The 18,787-nt window shown below is 40.9% G+C and overlaps 4 protein-coding genes across 5 annotated transcripts in view; 2 read left to right on the forward strand and 2 right to left on the reverse strand.

The window, feature by feature from the left end:
* Positions 1–5,243: 5,243 nt before the first annotated feature.
* Positions 5,244–12,096, forward strand: LOC108101245 (inositol-trisphosphate 3-kinase homolog). Of its 2 annotated transcripts, none has more exons than XM_017205499.2 (4): positions 5,244–5,901; positions 10,098–10,226; positions 10,581–10,690; positions 10,958–12,096. In XM_017205499.2, exons 1-4 carry the CDS (start codon positions 5,599–5,601, stop codon positions 11,775–11,777), a joined length of 1,362 nt encoding a protein of 453 aa, XP_017060988.2. In that variant the 5' UTR covers positions 5,244–5,598; the 3' UTR covers positions 11,778–12,096. The 2 variants fall into 2 exon arrangements, with proteins under 2 accessions (XP_017060988.2, XP_017060989.1); XM_017205500.2 differs by lacking the exon at positions 5,244–5,901 and adding an exon at positions 9,593–9,653.
* Positions 12,097–12,469: 373 nt separating this feature from the next.
* LOC108101252 (alpha-ketoglutarate-dependent dioxygenase alkB homolog 4) lies at positions 12,470–13,581 on the forward strand. Its single transcript, XM_017205508.2, has 2 exons — positions 12,470–13,229; positions 13,293–13,581. The coding sequence occupies exons 1-2, from the start codon at positions 12,505–12,507 to the stop codon at positions 13,480–13,482; spliced, it is 915 nt and encodes a 304-aa protein (XP_017060997.1). The 5' UTR covers positions 12,470–12,504; the 3' UTR covers positions 13,483–13,581.
* On the reverse strand, positions 13,509–14,618 carry LOC108101251 (zinc finger protein 236). Its single transcript, XM_017205507.1, has 2 exons — positions 14,470–14,618; positions 13,509–14,417 (listed from the first exon to the last, which is right to left on the reverse strand). The coding sequence occupies exons 1-2, from the start codon at positions 14,593–14,595 to the stop codon at positions 13,578–13,580; spliced, it is 966 nt and encodes a 321-aa protein (XP_017060996.1). The 5' UTR covers positions 14,596–14,618; the 3' UTR covers positions 13,509–13,577.
* Positions 14,619–18,417: 3,799 nt separating this feature from the next.
* The window catches only part of LOC108101180 (neuronal acetylcholine receptor subunit alpha-7), a 37,291-nt gene continuing 36,921 nt past the window's right edge, over positions 18,418–18,787 (reverse strand). Inside the window, exon 12 of the mRNA XM_043209299.1 lies at positions 18,418–18,678. Coding sequence (XP_043065234.1) covers positions 18,594–18,678 — 85 coding nt within the window. The 3' untranslated portion in view covers positions 18,418–18,593. The remainder of the gene's footprint in view (positions 18,679–18,787) is intronic.

Here is an 18,787-nt window from a genome sequence, read left to right on the forward strand (position 1 = left end):
AAAATGACATAATGCTATTAAAAAGAAAGTCTACACCTTTCAAGATTGTTATTCTGATGCCTTATTTAATTGCCAATCTGAACACGATCGACTGGCTAAAACACAAGGCAGCCGTTGTTTTCTGTTTTCCTCAACGATACGGATCGTTTGGCTCGAATCAATCAAATTGTTTACACGCCCATAAATAATTATTCTTTTGTTTGTTTGTTGTTGCCCCGTCGGCTTGGCCTGTTGGTCAGGTTCTAATTTTATTTTCGCCAGCAATTGCCGCTCCTGCTTTTGTTTTCAGCCGATGCCTGGAATTATTTGGGTCCCGACCCCCAGATTATCGGATTTCTCAGCTTTATCAGCGGCTCGCGCCATTCACATGTTTGTGGCACTATTTTTAGACGCAGTTTGCAAATAAAATCATTCACACACCAAATGACAATCAGCAGAAATTCACAATTCACAGGTTGATAGCCCCTAGCTGAGTGCAGAATATTTGAAAAACAAACTTAATAGTTGGTGAGACCTCTAAAAATGGGAGCACTTGCGGTTCAATTTGTTGCCATGCCAGGACACTTTGATTTTGTAGTAATCATTCAAAAATAAAAATGAATAATCTCGGTTTTTTTTTTGGTTTTTGGGTTTATCACTTGGTGGTCTCCCAATTGCCATTTGGGAAACCTTTATCGCTACCCAATTCGCAGAAGCAATCACTTAAAATTAAGTGCTTTATTGCTTCATAGAAAGTTCTCATAAAATCGTAATTCCCAATATTTCTCATCGGGTTATCATTTATAAATCGTGACGTTTGTCGGTCAGGCCATGCTCACGATTATCAGCAATTGAATCTGTTTGAATTACGAGGAAAGTTTTCAAACATTCTGATGAGAGTCGTTTCCGGTAGGTTGTCATCTTCCTAGATTATTCAATTCTCGTAGAAAAAAATTCAATTGCCAGTTTGTTACACTTTGGCGTCACATTATTGCCGGAAATTCCACCGAATATTATGTTTTACTTTCCTAATGAATCATTCTATTTCCTGAGATCAAAGGGCTTCTTGTTTTAACAACAAATTCCTCAGTATTTATTTACGCACGAGTGTTTTTAATCAGAATCTGCGGTATTAATTGGGTTATTTGGTTATTTCCCAGCACTTGGCTTATGCACTCCCTATTTGCCTGAGTTTTTCATGGGGATAAACCACAAATTGACATATTTAGATATTGTTGGACAGACAGTGACTACAGCTGGTTAAACACTTGGTTTAACTTGTGGCTTACACGTTTTTTGCGTTTCTCGAAAGTAAAGTCAAACACTGAACCCCAAACAAAAGTACAATGGGAAACGCTCAAAGCTTATGAAACATTCTACAAAGATATCGAAGTTAACACACACTTCACTTTGAGTTCAGACAAATTGAAGGGCACTTCATAGAGGTGAAAATGAATAAATGTAATTCAAAACTTTGAAAATGAAGAATTCAAGTCAAATAAAGAGCAAGTTCAATGCTCTTCAATGAATTAAATGCTGTAGACGATAAGTTGAAATGCAAAACTGATCTCGCCCATTTTGATTACCAAATTCATTGATTTATTTTCAATTTCCAAGGAGATTCTGGGGAAATACAGGTGGGTATTTCGATTCTTGAGAAATCCTTAAAAATGCGTTTTGCTCTACATTAATCAATGCCGATTCCATTAAAGACTCGCAGCTAGATTTAAAGATAACAATTCTAATTTTAGTTCCCCAGCTGAGCATTTAATTGTTTGAGCGGCGCCAAGCTGGCGTTTATAGTTCGCTCTTCGCTACATATATGATTTCTATATGATCGACGACTATACTATACGATTGCAAATACTCCCACATGGGGAACATGTTAATGAGGAACGCTTTTATTTCGGCGCTTTGCTGGTCTTCGTTTTTTCTTCGTTTTGTTGACTGAGCTTAATACTGTGACGTCAGGTAAGTCATTGAGCTATAATTTAATAGCAAACGAGACTACTCTGTCTGGCGAGTAACAACAAAAAAAGACAAAAAGCAAACAAAAAACTATAGCAAACATTCTGCGGAGTATGATTGAAATCCAAACAAGAGGAAGAGAAGTCAGCGGAGCTACCTGAGCGCAATATTAAGTTACTATACACTTATGACGAGCGATTCCGAATCCGAATCTGAATCTGAATCCGACTTCGAATCCGATTCTGAGCCAGTCCAGTCAGCTACGATAAAGTCGCGAGATTAAAAAAGTCAAGTGACAAGACAACCAAGTGCGTCAATCGCCGAGGCAAAATACAATAAAATCGAAAAAAAAATGTGAAACAATACGGTGACGGAGTACAAAAGTCCGTTGATGGAGACCCGGCTGCATTGGTGGCATCTTGGTTTTATTTTCCGAGCTCTGGGCTCCGTCATCTGGGTTCTTTGTCTGCCCAAAAGCCACGGGTGCGTGCAGATGGCCCATCCGCATCCACATCCACATCCACATCCCTCCATTCAAATGGAGGAGCCCCCTGAAGTCAACGAGGCTGAAGTCGTGACAAAGAAATTTCGTTTGACGTCAGGCCTACGATGATGATGATCAGGGTCTGGAACCGCCGGGTCGGGCCGGGCTTCTCATTTATGGTCTGCCTTAAAGTTGGGATCTCTGATTATTCACTCAAGTGGGAAGTGCCATTTGAATCGAGATGCGCGACGCCAGTAATATCGCTTAATTGAAGTGCAGCCCCAGCAATGCAATGCACTGCAGAATGGGGGGAAATTTTTAAGGGATGTATACTTAATATTCAATTCAATCGGGATTGTTTTTGGAAATTAAGAGCCGTTATATACTTATTTTTGTTTCCTCAATTTAAGGTTGTAAAAATATAAGAAATAAAATGGGAAGGTTTTACAAAGGAAACAATTTTTCACCTTATTAATAAACAAATAAAAATACTCATTAAGTTGTCTAAAAGATAGAAACATAAATATAATACATACAAATTATATAAGTTACTTAAAATTATATTAATTATTTTTTGCTTCTCATCCAAAATTTCATCTATCTTAAATTTATACATTATAAAAAATATGGTATCCTAACCTTTTATAATAGTTCTTGGCTGTTTAAACCAGAAGCTGCCTATTTTATTTATAGAACAATACGATAATTCCTCGGTTGACAATTACGAACCTGGTTTTTTATCGACGACTGTAATTGTAATATGTGAGCAGCTAGTTGCCCGACTTATTATTAATCGCTTCAGTAATCGGTGTAGTAATTATAGCCAGAACGGTGTTGTCGGGGAAATGGCTCGTGGTCGCCGGATCACGTGCCCTGGAAACAATAGTTACTCATACGCCACGTTGCCGCCCGCAGACGAAAGTTTCAATGCATTTCGCTTCCCAAGTTTCCCAAGCAATTACCATATGCTGGCTTTTGCATTACAATGAAGACGACTGCTGTCCGTCCGCTGACGCATTTTACATGTGGGTTACAAGAGGAGAATTCTAAAGGGGCTAAAATGCAACTCGAACTCGGGGTTTGTATGTCACTCAAACTCGGACTGACGCACGCATCTCGATGGGCCTCGTCGAATTGGGAGCGGGAATGGATCTGTACCGAAATCCACAATAAATATGCGCATAATCGTATAGCATGACCAATTATATATTCATCGGACGATGGCCATGAACTCACGGGTTCTGCAAGATATAAAAAATTGGTGCAGATTTCGGCTTTCGGTTTGCATAATACCCGCGCACCCAAAGAAGTTGCGCAGTTGGCGGGATTTGCAATTCAGATCGCTCCGGGAATTTCTCCAAGTTCAACCACAGCTGCGGGGAAAATAAAAGAAGTCGAGACGGTTCAATGTCTGACCTTAGATGGCGCCATTTGTCTGTCCTCCGGTTCCTCCCGCTCTCGGGACTCCAAGATCATTCTTTTGCGACTCGCCTCGCCACAACAAAAGATCTGATGTTGTTTTTATCGTCTAGGATTCTAAGCGTTCTCCTTCTGCTTCTAATGTATTCGCTTTCAGTTGTTTTCCCTTTCTTTGCAAAGTGAAATTCTGTGTAAACAATAGTTGGATTCGCACTTTGTCGAGCCCTCCGGAATAGAAATCCGATCGACGCATTTGAAATTCCTTGTTTACTATATAGTAAGCTTTGGATTAATCTCAAAATGGGTTTGGTAGAATCACGATGATATTTACATTCAATCATTCAATGTGACGTAGGTATGAGAAATGGGATGGGATTTTTCCCATCTTGACAATTTAGTTATTGATTGTCTGAAGGTTAAGAACCTGGACTTTAAATATAATTGAATGGAAATTCAATTTGATCGCAATATTTGTTTGATTTTGTTATTTTTAGGCTTTTAGAATAAATTTACAACATCATAGTGATTTCAAGTAAAATAAACCGAGGACAAGGGGACTTTTTAATATTGTGGTTTTATGTATCATTTTAAGTTCAATGCCTTACAAATTATTCTCTCTCTGTGATTTATTAAAAATTACCAAGGGAACCCCTTTTTAGATGATTACCACTGTTTCCTTCCTATATTTCTATAACATTTTTTTATCGCTCCCAGCAGCTCAACCCCGAAATATCCGCTAGCTAAACGGTCTTAAATGCCTTATAAACATGATAAGTGTAGACACGTTTTTTAGATAAAAACTACAAGTTACAAGTTCCCCCAAGCATGAACTTGAAGTCTAATAATTGTTATATAAATTTAAATGAAATAAAAGTGCCATTTTAATGAAAGTAAACTTATGACCACTTTGCTGAAGTTATTCTTCGAAATATAATAAAAATGTAATCGAGGGAACCCCTTTTAAGTAAGATCACTGAGACAATCAAATAAGTTATACTCTACTCGTAATTTTTATATTGCAATGAATAAAAATTGCCCTTTGAGATCTTCTGTTTGCTCTGTGATTTGGATGTATTAAACCATATTCCCTCCTACTTTTCTTGATCACTTCCAGCGGCTCATTCCTGATATATCCAGAAGGCAACTTTGATGGAGCTCTGTTCTTCGGAGGAGAACACACATCTCTTCGGCTCCCGTTGGCGCTCTCGTTTTCTTTTCTCCGAAGAGCGGGAAAGTTCCCCCAGTGATCAAGAGTGACTCTCAAGTACTCCGAATCCCAGAGAGCAGTTCGCACTTCGTTGAAATTCACGAATCGAAACGAAGACCGCCGATCGCCGAGCGTTAATCACAAAACTGGCTGCCATATGGCGAAACCAGTTAGTCGCCTCCGAAGCAGCCAGAGAACATAACGCCGGATCCACCTCCGCCGATTCCTCGCGATCGTCAGTGCTATATACACCCAGCTCCCAAAGCGGGACAGAGCGATAAAGATAAAAAGTGCAAAAACAAAGCGCACTGCGGATAAAGATAACGAAGTTCCCAGTGCAAGTGAAGTGAAACGAGAACGCAGTTTTCCAATAGGAAATAGAGATATAGAAAATCCGAGAGTCGGAGTCAGAATGCAAATGTGTCGAGCATAAAAAAAATATATATCTACAAGTTCCCGAACGATAAACACACACACTGAGACACTCGACTACAGTGCCAATCCAGCCAAGTGAAACCAAGTGGCGACCAGCGATCTCCGAATGACTATGACTTCAACGGTGCTCCAGCGGCCAATTCAAGCCAAATCTGAGATCAGGCACCACCAGTCCGGCGTTGCGGCCAAGACCCCCAAGTCCACAAACTCCAACAGAAGCCGATCCACGATGGCCTGGTCCAATGAGAAGCTGCGCTTCTCCTGCATCGACAACATTGGCCTCAAGCAGCTGTGGAAACTGATTGCCTTGGACACCAGTGCCCCATCCAAGCAGCGAACTCAAATAATGCTGGATGTGGAGCAGCAGCAACAGCAGCAACAGCAGCAGCAATCGAACAATAACAACGAGGTAAGTGGCCGAAAGAAAAGAAAGCTTGTAAGACATAAGCAAACCACGAGTGACGTCAATCGAGGATTGGGGGCAACGCATCCACATCCGCGTAGAAAGCCAACTTGCAGAGAAAGTGACCAAAAAATAAAACCAAGGCAGACAAAAAGCTTTAACAGTTACGCGGCGGGGTCGTGTGTAAACTCCGACTCCGACTCCGGGTCTTGAATGACGTCTGTTTGTTGCTGAAATATTGTTGAAACAACTGTGGGACCCACCCAACCACTGAACCACCCAGCCAGCCAAGCAACCACCACCCAGTCACCCACCGAAATATGCGAAATGCAAACTGAGTGTGGGAGATCTGTTGCACAGATAAAAAAGTAGCGAGCTACTTTGATCGGTTAAAAATAGGAAAAATTTATAAACAACTTGTTTGTATTTTTTTATAAAGGGAACATTATCTAAAATAAGCGTATTAAATCATTTTGACATGCTATGCGATTAATACATTATTTTAATACATTGTTTGTGGTCTTAATTTGGTTTCATGAACACCTATCTTTTTTGAATATTTATGTTATTAGAGGAAAGCTTAATAACGAATTGGGTTTTTCTTATTTTCATTTTAAATATAGATAAATATAGAACAGTATGGAATATATAATATATTAAATTATAGAATTTACATATTCTGCATATTGAAACGATTCAGAAAACATCGGCTAGATCAGCAAACTATTTTTAATTTTTTCCTGTGGCTGTGGCTCTGGCTGGAATTCCAATAATCCACGTAACGCCAATTTACATACTGCGACGGGTCCGCGCTAATTAAAGCCCAACAAAAAGAGACCCGTAAACGTAACTCAGCCGGACACGGCCAGTTATGATCACACATCTGTCAACAGATTGAGACGTGGACTCCTCCTCAAAGGCGCCTCATGTCCGCCAGCGGACAATCGAATCGATTCATTTCATTGCGTTTTATTAAAGACAATTGATTCGTTGACAAAAGACCAGAGACAGTGAAGGAGATCCATTTCCCCTTTTGAGTCCTTATTTTTTCTTGGGAATCAAATCTTTTTGTTTTAGCTGCCAGGTTTATTGCCTTCAGCCGCTGTTTCTCTCAGTGATTCTCTAACTGAGCACTCTTAAGTATTTCAAGTGTCAAGTGCATACAACCTACACTCGTTTTGGCCTCAGTCATTATCGGTTAATTTCGGCCATTTTAATATTTTGGTGGTCCAAGATCAAGGCTTCCGACAAGAGCGAAGGTTAGGAGCTCTGAGATCAGGTTTGGGGGCCACTAATCTAGTTTTTATTTCGAGCCACGGGTGTTCCCCCTAATCCCCGTCATCTTAGTTGTGTCGCCAAGTATAATCGGTTTGAATTGGCTTTAGTCAGACGGCAAATGCCAAACTTTCGCAGAGTGATTCACGTGGATTTTCGTGTAAGCGCGATGAATGCACTGTAAGGGAATAACGTTATTCATATTGACGCATATCGGATCGGAGGAGCTCCACATGGATCCGGTTTTCTTCTGGCTAACCGTTACTCATGACCGGCGGGCCATTAGAATTGCGACTTAAAACGATGGTGCGACTAGAAGAGAGTGTGATGGCTGGTCCAAGTTTTCTGCTCAGATAGCTTCTGTCCGCCGGGCAGACGGATCTAACCCTCTGCCGATGGGTCGACCATTGCGATATTATTATTATATTATTTTTTTTGATTTAAGCCAACCTGTTTGAACACCCTTCCTGGCGAGCCCCTCGCCCTCCGATCGCTTTGGATTGACGTCAATGCAAATAAACTCCCCAGTGGACCGAGACTATCGATATATCGATGATACCCCAAGTCAGACAGTCTGGGCCAAGATCGTGGCACCCGTCTCGGCATCCCGGTCTTTATAATGTCAGGGTTGTGTTCTACAAAACCTGCGAAGGCTGCTTCAGCAACTGAGTCACGCCCACCGAAGGGGGGGAATTCAGGGGGGAGAAACCAGTTTCGGGGGCATGTTGCAGGTTCAGGGTCAAGATTCGCAGGGTGGACCTCAACATAGGTTGCCACCCAAGAACATCCGAAGTACAACAAACAATTTGGCAGGTTGATTTTTTGTTTAATTAACAGCTCAGCCAAAGCGCCTTGACGTCACGCGCATAAATTGATTAAAGCAAAGTTTTTTTTTTTTTTTTTGCCTCTTTTGTGTGCTTTAATTTTTTTTGTTGCTATTCTGTTTCTGTCGGTTAACACGTTCGTCCGGCGGCTATAGCAAATGTTAAGTAGTCATAAATAAACACTACTAAACTGTGTGCTTAGTTAAACGCCACGATGTTAAAAAACCTAAAAATAAAAGCCGGCCCCGAAAAGGCGGCCAAAACGCATTGAGAACCCGATCTCGAACTCGAAGTCGCATTTGAACCTCAATAAAGGCGAACCGAGTCGCTCAAGCGAGAAATGCTGTAATTTTTTGTTTTTTTTTTCGCCCATGTCAGAGTTAAAGTTAATTGTTGTTTTGCTCACGTTGCGGTTTTGCTTTTTGGTTTCCATCTGTCACAAGGGATTTTCGCTGAGGTTTTCCCTGAGCGATTTCCACCGAGATGCTGTCGCATACACGAGTGCACAGAATCCAGACGGTGAGATAATTAAAAGCATGTAATAGCACATAAAAGTGAAGTAATGCCGTGTGGTAATCCACCCAAGATTCTCCCACAGTGTGACGCACTTTAGGTGATCCAAATTAATGCCACGGTGCTAATTTCGACCAGGTGGTGTACGTGCAAAAATGTGCGAATATCGTCTATAGAACGGGCCTGTTTAGCCAATCTGTAGTAAACTCAGTTGTAAAACGAGTAGTAGTCAATGAATAAAAGCCGCTGACGTCGATTAGCTCGATCGTTGCTATAATTAAATACCCGTTAACTCCGGATCGTAATGTGTAACTCTCGATAAAGGTCGGTGCTGACGACACGAGCGTCGAACCTCGAATGCTGGTTAATGGAATTCGATAGGCCAACCCCAATCGAATGTGACATCTTATTAGCGCCTAATTAAAACATAATGGCCGGGTTTTCGATCGAAGATCGCCTTACCTGGTTATTGGAAATGAGTTCCAGCCAGAACAGGCCTCCGAAATTACCATAAGGTATTGCCATTCTGGTATCCAAATTTCACAATCCAATCGCAGAGCTCTGAGGTCATAAAAAATCGTGTTTGCCAGCTGATTAGGCGCCACTCATTATCTGTTAGCCGTATCTTTGTGGGCCTTAAAGCCGGGTATTTCGCACCCTCCAATCAAATATTTGCCAACCGCTAACTGCCGCAAAATGATAAGACCAAGATCAGACCATATATCTGATAAGGAGCGATGACCCTGGCATCGGGTGTTCACTGTGGCCATCCACCCTTTACGCGTGATGAATTTGTGCCACATATGCAAATTTACCAACTTACTTACGTAAAGATCGCATTCGCAATCCATTCGCAATCACAATCGCAATCCGGGCAATGTTATGAACCCAAGATTACGGCTGTTTAGATGGGATTTCTGCTACGAAAAAGACGCAGTGTTATCTGAACAATTAAGATACGATAATTAAGAGATAGTGGCGAGAGATAGCGAGGCGAAAAAAACAAGAGCAGAAGCCATTTAAGATGACGGGGGCAAAAACAAGTTCCAAGGCATTTACCTTAATTAGTCAATTAATCAAAGCGGTGGAGTGAGGATCAGATCGGATTGGTTTTGGTTTGGCTTGGATCGCCTTCTACGCTGACAGGTCGTTATTTGTTATGGCCCAATGCTTATGGCTCAATTCGCAGAGCCAACACAAACAGAATCACAGAATCGGGCGACAAACAACGCGGCCAACAAAAACAAACGCCAACTTTGCATACTAAGTGGCTCATTAGGGACACGGCAATCCCGCGGTTCGGTCGTAAACCACACACGACGTCCCATCAACTTGCTCCGTCTTTTTATATAAGCATAAACAAATCGCGCCGCCTAGAATATTTGTGCCGTTTGCCGATGCATTCGGTTTGAATGGTTAATTAACACTTTCGTGAGTCACAATTGGAAAATAAATCTCGAATTGATTTTGACGAATGCAATACACTTGAAAACTTTCCTACCACACTTTGTGCTAATATAAATATTTATTTATAATTTGTTATTTATTTATTTATTTACTTATGAATTTTCTCGATTCTTTTCATTGCAGCGCATTCCCTATGAGAACTGCGACAACTTGGCCGACTATTTGAGTCTACAAAGAGCGGCCCAGGCTCAGAAGAATCACATCCCATCTCCGGCTCCGGCTGAGATGTCCCTGCTGAAGTTCTTGGCCATTGTAAGTACCCCTTGTTGTTGTTAACATTAAAACCCGTGTCAATTGGACAGAAAGTTTCCATCGACGCTTCCTGCTTAAAAAGCCTCGGACAATGCGCGATCGCTTGGGTTGGCGGGTTGCCTGCATAAATTTCACGTTTACGAGGCTGGGGCGTGGCACATCAGGCATCGGCATCGGCCGGGCAAATAAAATTTGTTTGATTATTTATAATCGCGGACAGACAGTAATGTTTCGCCCTGGCGAAAGAGCCCCGCAAACCCGTTCCCAGCTGCGATAACTGCCATTTATCAATGAATTCGTATTCGCATTCGTATTCCATTCTTACTAAGTTGGTTTTCTTTCTTTTGTTTCCAGAACGCCCTAGAGTTGAGTGCCCCAGCTACGCCGCATCTTCTCCAGCACCAGCAGACTCAGACGCAGGCGAAGCCACAGGGCTGGATGCAGCTTTCCGGTCACCCAGAGAGGTAAGGATCTTTAGTTAATATATTTAATAAAGGGAACTATTAAAAATAAATAAGAGAACAACGCAGTTTTACCTTGCTAAACATAATGCTTTATTCAAGATAGCTTTTTTACAAATCAGAATCATTTTTAAATGCAATATAGAGTATTATTTCTGTAAAGCACTTTGTATACATTCCCATTTTGTAGAGCTTGTTTATACCATTAAACAAATATGTTACCTAAAAATGATTATTTTACTAACTTGAAATTATTTTCTTTTTTTTCAGCATTGTTCCCACATCAACCGGAATAGTGCGCAAACGCATCACAGGTTTCGATGACAACGAGATGCATGCCTACCAACTGATCTGCCAGGAACCACAGACCGCCCAGATCGTTCCCGCCTACTATGGAATGCAGGAGATTCAGGCGCAGCACTACATTGAGCTGCAGGATCTGCTGTCCGGGTTCAGGGATCCCTGCGTGATGGACATCAAGATGGGCAGTCGCACCTTCCTCGAATCGGAGGTCAGCAATGCCACACTGCGACCAGATCTCTACCAGAAAATGATCGCTGTGGATGCGGGAGCTCCGACGCCGGCGGAGCACGAAGCTCGAGCGATCACCAAGCTGCGCTACATGACCTTCCGGGAATCGCTGTCCTCCTCGCACTCCAAGGGCTTCCGGATCGAAGCGCTGCGCCTGCGCGGACGACAGCCAGTCAAGGATTTGAAGACCTGCCGGAGCAGCGAGCAGATTGCCCAGACTATTGAACAGTTCCTGGCCGCCAGGCGATCCGTGCAGAAGGAGCTGCTGAAGCGACTGAAGCACATGCGCCTGGTCATCGAGCAATCGGCCTTCTTTGCCCGCCACGAGATCGTTGGCTCCAGCATTTTCATCGTTTACGATGATGACAAGGTCGGCGTTTGGCTGATTGACTTTGCCAAGTGCCGGGAGCTGCCACCTCAGATCAGAGTGGATCATCGCAGTCCGTGGGCACCGGGCAACCGGGAGGAGGGTCTGCTCCGCGGAATGGACGAGCTCATCCGCTCCTTCGAGGAGGTCTACGCCCGCTGTGGTTCGCATCGCAGCTGCCTCAAAATCTAATGGATTGATCGATGGCATTAGCAGCTGGATCTGCACCAAAAGACTGATCACCAAGCTCCATTTGTACAGAGAAAAGAAAAGAGGATTCATCGCATCGCCCGGGCTGAGATCCACCCTATATTATATATTTGTTCCATATTGGAAAACTACGACTTCAGCTCGGGAACCCCTAGAATGTTTAAGACTAGCTGGAGGAGATAATAACGATTAGTATTGACCACCAAGCAGCATTTGTTTGATTGAAACAGGTTTAAACTAAGTATTTGTGAAAAAAATCAAAATATGAACACAAAAAATAAAATATGTTAAGAAAATTAAATCTCCTTTGTTGCCTTTATTGTATGGGCTGTTGAAAATGTGTTAAACATATGTTCAAATCGTATAATTTTTTATATAAATGGCTGATAGTCTCTTAATGCAATATTTAAAAAAACCGGGAGTCACTGTTTTAAAAATTTAATAATAACTTTAAAATATAAATACCATTCGAAAAAACACAACTTGAAAGTAAAATGCCCAACCATTTATGTAGGAATGGGTACTCTGCAAATATTTTTTAAACTCCCGCCAAAAATGAGATTAACAGCGTGCTGTTAGAATGTAAGACTGTTAACATTAGGTATTTTTAGTATTTTTGGCGGGAACAATGAAAAGTGGTTTTAATTGTTATACCCAAAAGTGGTCTCTCTGGCGGTTTGTTGTTAACGTGTTTTCGTGCAATTTAAGGATGAATACAATTCGTCCTTGTGGATGCAAGGGTGTTCGCACCTGTTTGAGCTGCGAGCAGGATTTTAAGATAGCCAAGCCCTCGCTGCAGGAGCAGTTCCAGCAGCTGGACCCCTGGACCTACTGCGTTCACTGCGAACTTTTGCAGCCGGGTTGGGATACAACTAAAGTTCAAAAAGAACATGATGATCACAAAAAGGACGAAGGACTGGCTCTGCCAGGTGTCCTGGTGCAGGAGGTATTCCTTAACGAGGAGGAGGGATCTCAACTGATAGCCGACTTGGACGCGTTGCCTTGGGACATATCGCAGAGCGGCCGCCGCAAACAGAATTTTGGACCCAAGACAAACTTCAAAAAGCGCAAGCTCCAGGTTGGATCTTTTGCCGGATTCCCGAAAACCACAGAGTACGTGCAGCGGCGCTTTGAGGAAGTTCCCGTGCTGCGCGGCTTTCAGACCATTGAACAGTGTTCACTGGAGTACGAGCCCAGCAAAGGAGCCAGTATAGATCCCCATGTGGACGACTGCTGGATTTGGGGTGAACGTGTGGTCACTGTTAACTGCCTTGGCGACGCTGTGCTTACCCTCACGCCCTACGAAGTCCAGCAGGCGGGAAAGTACAACCTTGATTTGGTGCCGCACTACGAAAAAGAGCTATTGGAACCACTTTTAAAGGAGGAACAACTGGCCAAATATGAAGGAAAGGTGTTGCGCATTCCCATGCCCAAGTATGTTATTATATATGTATTTTTTTCTTCTGCCGCCTTACTAAACCTTTACTTGCTTTTTAGCCTCTCTCTGATTGTTTTGTATGGTCCTGCCAGGTATCAATTTGAACATTCTGTGCTTCGCGAAGATGTTCAGGAACGTCGCGTTTGCATAGCCTACAGAGAGTTCACACCAATGTATATCAACGGTGAAGATATACAGAAAGGAGATCCAGTGCGGGAAAAGTCACAGCTTTTCTGGGAAGTTAACTAGCAAGCGGATTGTGTGATTAATAATGACTATTGATTTTCTGTAGAAAGTAAACGAAACAAGAGCTTGTGTAAATATTAAACCATAAATCTACTTTATTAAGTGCTGGAAGTGTCTTTATCCGCGGTGGCTGGTCTGTAATCTAATAGAGCCACCTGAGCAGGTAACTGCACTCCGTGGATTTTCTTTAAATGAGCCCTCAGGTTGCTGCTGGTGCTAAAGCTGTTAGAACAGACGACGCACTGGTGATGCGAATGCTTCCGACGAATATGCTCGTTGAGATCGCGCACCTTGGCAAAAGCCGTGGTGCAATACTTGCAGACGTGGGAGTTGCGCACATGGGTTTTTAAATACTGGGGTGAAGCGTAGGCCAGTGGGCAGTACTGGCACTTGTAGATGGCCTGGCTGCCACTGGGTTCCACGTCCATCAGTAGATTGGTCTCGTTGTATTCGTCAAGGTTGTAGTGCTTGAGTTCAACAGCTGCATAGTCCACTGTGCGCATTTCGTATGCGGGCGGCTCAAGCTGCTGTAGACGGGAATCGGAGAGATCCAGACGCGGTTGAGCTGTGGTTGCAGGAAGAAATTCGGACACAATCAACGAATCTTGGTTGGCTAACTTCTGTGAGGGTTTTGGCACAGTGTCAGAGATTCTTTCCGTTTCTTCTGAATCTTTTGGGGGCTCGGGCTCTACAACAATAATATCTTCCGGTTGAATCTCATCCCAGCTCCCGAGGTCCTCTCCTATTTGCGTTTCGTGCTGCTCCTCTTCCCAAATCTCCACTTGTTGACATGTTTCCAACTGCGCCTCATTGTACAACTGAAGGAGCTGTTGGTTGGCGAATTCAAGCTTTCGGAAAAATGCATAGTGTTGCTGGCACTCCTTCAGGCAGTTATTACAGATCATGGGAAGCTCCTCAGTCAGATTAAGAAATATATTCTGGAGAAGTTAGATGTAAGGTTTGATGTTACATTCAGTTAAGTGGACATACCCCGTCGAACATGGCTTGAATCAGCTCGAGAACCGTGTGATCCGAACTACCATTGCTACGGTGCTCTCTGATGTCCACCGCGGCGCTGTCCACAAAGCAAATCCGACACAATTTACGTAAATCCATTGCAACCTGTTTGTAACCCAAAAATGTAAACAGACAATAGTGTGGCTGCAGATTTGTGAGGCACAACATGCCGCCGAACAAAGTAAGGAATTCCCTTTTATAAAACTTATTAAGTATATTTTAGTATTTTTTATGAGTGACCCGTTACTTTTTGAATTCAAAATTTGTAGCAAAACGGGAAATGAAAAATAATACCTTCCAAATTTTGAAATAAAGAAAAACATTTGTATTCTCTTTTCAAAATAAATTTTTATTCAGTTTTTGTGTTTTTGTTGCAATCATGTCTCTCGATTTTTAATATTAATTTGTTTAATCTTTAAATCATTTAATTCCTTTGTTTTTCACTTACAATTAATTATTATCGTCAATGTGACGAAAGTTATTTGTCTGCCAATAATACTTATCGACAACAGACTTCTTGCTAATTTTTTGTTTTCTGTTTTAGCCATTTGTTTTTACATGCATAATTTTTGGGAAGATTTTATGGTTTTTTTTCGCGTTTGGCAATCGACAGAAATTCAGTAACGGTTTTATAATTATGCAATTAACTATTTAAATTGATGTGGTAGTTAGGCTTTGGGACACAGGCGGAGGTTTGGATTTGGATACGGATTCGGGTTGGTTAGCAGGCTTCTGCTCGGGCGAGTTTAGTGCTAAACATTTGCAGTTTATAGACTAAGTTTTTCTTGTCGTTTAGTTAAATGCTAATTTTATATATATTTGCATTGTTTAAAAAAGTGTCTCGAATCGGTTCATTTAATGCGCTATTTATTGTTGAACTCTGTTTAATTGCCCTGGGGGTTGAGAACATGCGGAGTGCAATTGAAACGAAAATCGAACTCTTCGGTTTGCTGATTTCTTGATTCTTTATTTTGTAATACGAACAATTCGAATGCTTCATGTCTGACTGTGTGTGTGGGCGTGTACCAACCTTTTTCGTTTTGTAATTAGCTTTTTGCATTTCGCGATTGCGTGTAACTCTGATCAGAGGAAATTAGTTATTACTTGCAAAGTAAGTAAGTAGTAAGTAAGTAGTAGAGTTTTCAAATGAAAAAACATTTTCTTTACTACAAGTTTGCTTTTGCGGTAATTTCATTTCTTTCTCATTCATTATTAAATTCGTTTATCGTTTTAGTTTTCTTTTCACCCTCCACTCGTTATCTCGTTATTTCGGGTAATCGCGTAGGTTGACCTCTCCTAATGTAGGACGCTTAGTTTATGGCTCCTTCTGCAGGTCACCTCATTTTTTATAATTGCCTAGTTAACGCTATATTATTATTACTTGTATTATACATAATCTCGTACATGTAGAGTTCAATCTTTTAAAGAGTGTAGAAAATGGTTTGCTTTTTAAAACAGCTTCTTTTTATCAAAAAGACATCCATACACATATACATAGTTCTAATTATGCGCCTAGCTGCTCAAAGATTAGCACTAAATTAATTATAAAAAAAATTAAATTTAAAATGCACACACCCTCCTCGACTCCATCTCTCCGTTTCCTAGATTCTGATTCTGATTCTGATTCTTATTCGGATTCTCATACTCCTTTCGATACCGCTTTAAACTCAAGATCGCAATTTCAATTTGAATCGGATTTCGCACTCGAATTTGACTAACGTTCGAAAAACAACAACCTCATGGGGACAGAGCAGTTTTCGGTAGGATTACGCATAAGTAAAAGTCGTCTCATATCAAATCTAAATTTAAATGTAAATGTAAATGCAAATAAAACATACAAAGTGAGTGTATACACATATAACGCTTAGATCTGATCTGCAGTTCCTTCAGTTGATTCAGCACTCGATTGGGTTCCTTTCGACAGCGCGGGTTTAGCTTTATAGGGCCGATCTGATTTTCGTTAAGTAAACTTTTCGTCTGGCTATCAAAAGTGGTTCGTCACACAATTCTGTTAGAAATTCTCTTTTTGGCAGGACAACGCAAAGGAGGATTACTTTTTTTGGGACAGAGGAGTGCGATTAACTCGGCAGTGTTGCTATGCATCTTCGTCCTTTCGATAATTATCGATTTATAACTGATCGCTCGTCGACATTTTTCGTCTCACTTAACAAGGAGGTAGGTTTTTCATTGATTTTGGTTTTGTGTGTAGAAAAAATTCACGTTTAAAGGTTTCTTAGGTGGGTTCCGGAAAGTGTGTTCGAGTTTGAGTTCGTCTTTTGGGGGCTATACCGTAAATATCACTGTTTGCTTTGTGTGAGGGGAAAGCAGAGTAAAAGGTAGACAAAATTCGAAGCTCGTTTCTAGGAATACACAGGGATATAGACAGAGAGAACTTATCCGAAAACTATGCAAAATTTCCAACAAAATTGTGATTTGTTTCTTGTGATTTCGAGTGGCTTTTGAGTTGGGTTGGTTGGTTGATTGGTTGTTTAGTTGGTTAGTTTAGTGGGGTTCTGTTCTTGCGCTGCTTTGCTTTTGCTTAGTGTCTTTAGTTTTGCTCGTTTCCGTATCGTTTTATTAAAAATATATCCATATATATATGTGTATGTATATATGCGGTGATATATGTGTCATAAAATATATATACACCTGTTCATCTTGTATTGCTAGTTCGGTTTTGGTTTCTCTGGTTTTTCGATTTCCGTTTATTATTACTTTGACTAATTAATTGGTGACTATAACTCGGTTTGTTTCGCCCTCGGGTCGTTTGTCATTATGCTTACACAATTTGCTACAATATTTCAACAATAAATTTTCTAAAAACATGTTGTTCAGCGAACATACCTCCCCTCAATGTGTTCGTGAATGCGTCTTTTAAAAATTAATTCAATTCACTATGAGTATATGTGTGTATATATAGACCTTTGTTTATATTCATTATTATGTGTCAGTTTGTTACCATTTACAATCAGCTATCGTCCAAACAACTAGTTTAAAGCGTTCCAAAAGATGGAAGAACTAACCAAAATTAAATTTAAATGTCAAGAGAACCATTAAAGGTTTAAATTGTTGCGAAACGCAAAGGATCGAATGAAAGTGAAAGTAGGTTTCGTAAAAGTTTCTTCATTGGGATCATATTTTGTTTGCAAACTCGAATGAAGAAAATCAAACAAAATATTGTTGGTCCACGTGATCCCAAAATGAAAACAGAAGAGGAAAATATTGAAGCCAGAAAAAGCAGACAACAAAGGGTCATCAGGCCATAACGAAAACCTCCATAAACTCCCGTCCTTCTCCCGTTTACACTTTTCCTATGAATAAATGGTTTCTTTCCCTTGTTTTTGCATTTGTCAATTAAGTGCTTCAGTGTCTGTTCTGTACGTGAGTGTGTTGCCATTTTAAATACATATCTAATGTCTCATAGGAACAATCTCTTATATATATCATATATCTTAGGTGTATGCGTGTCTCTGTATCTGTGTGTCTGTCATCTGTTCATCATCTTACATAAATTATAACAACTCAGCATATTAATTAACTTATAACTCTGTTATTGTACATACAATTACCTAGATGTATGTGAATCTGTGTCTGTCTGTGTGAGTGGGTGTACATATATGTAACCTCTGTGTGTCCTGTCCCGCGATGTTTCCTTTGTTGTTCCTTTCGTCCTGCTCGTTTATCGTCTCCTTCCCTGGCTATTCCTATGCAAATTTTTGTTTCATTCCCTCTTGTTTGCTTAACTCTTATAATTTTGTGTGTGTATGTGTGTAGCTTACTTAACACTTTTTTTCGGTTCTTGTACGGCAGTAATTTTTGCTTTTTTGTTTGGTTTGTCCATAAAATATTCTTTTTTAGTACATGATTTTGTCTCGTTTTGTTTTCTTCTTGCGACATTTTCCTTTGCTCTTTTTTGGTTTTTACTTAAAAATGTAATTAACAATTTTTTATTTGTATTATTTTTTTGTAGTTTTTTTGTTTCGCTTTGTTTCGAAGCAGCTTCGCTAGTTTTGGGTTTTTGAAAAAAGAACTTAACTAGGCATCTTCCCCAGCGGGCGTTTCCATATCCGTAGCTTAATTGTCTAGGTCGAGCGTCCTTATTGCACGATTATGTGAGGAGCCGAGAGCAGCACGGTAACCGTTGCGATAATCGTGAAGAGCGTGAAAACAATTAAACAAAATCTGTGGAGTAGAAAATTAAGCAGAGCACTGCGTTAGCAAACAAAATGGGCATGAACTCCAAACAAAATGGCCGCCGAACGGTAGTCGGCCATCTTTCAATATTTGCGTC

The sequence above is a fragment of the Drosophila ficusphila genome, unplaced genomic scaffold (assembly GCF_018152265.1).
Source record: "Drosophila ficusphila isolate 14025-0441.05 unplaced genomic scaffold, ASM1815226v1 contig_794, whole genome shotgun sequence".
In the NCBI taxonomy this organism is placed as follows: Eukaryota; Metazoa; Arthropoda; class Insecta; order Diptera; family Drosophilidae; genus Drosophila; species Drosophila ficusphila.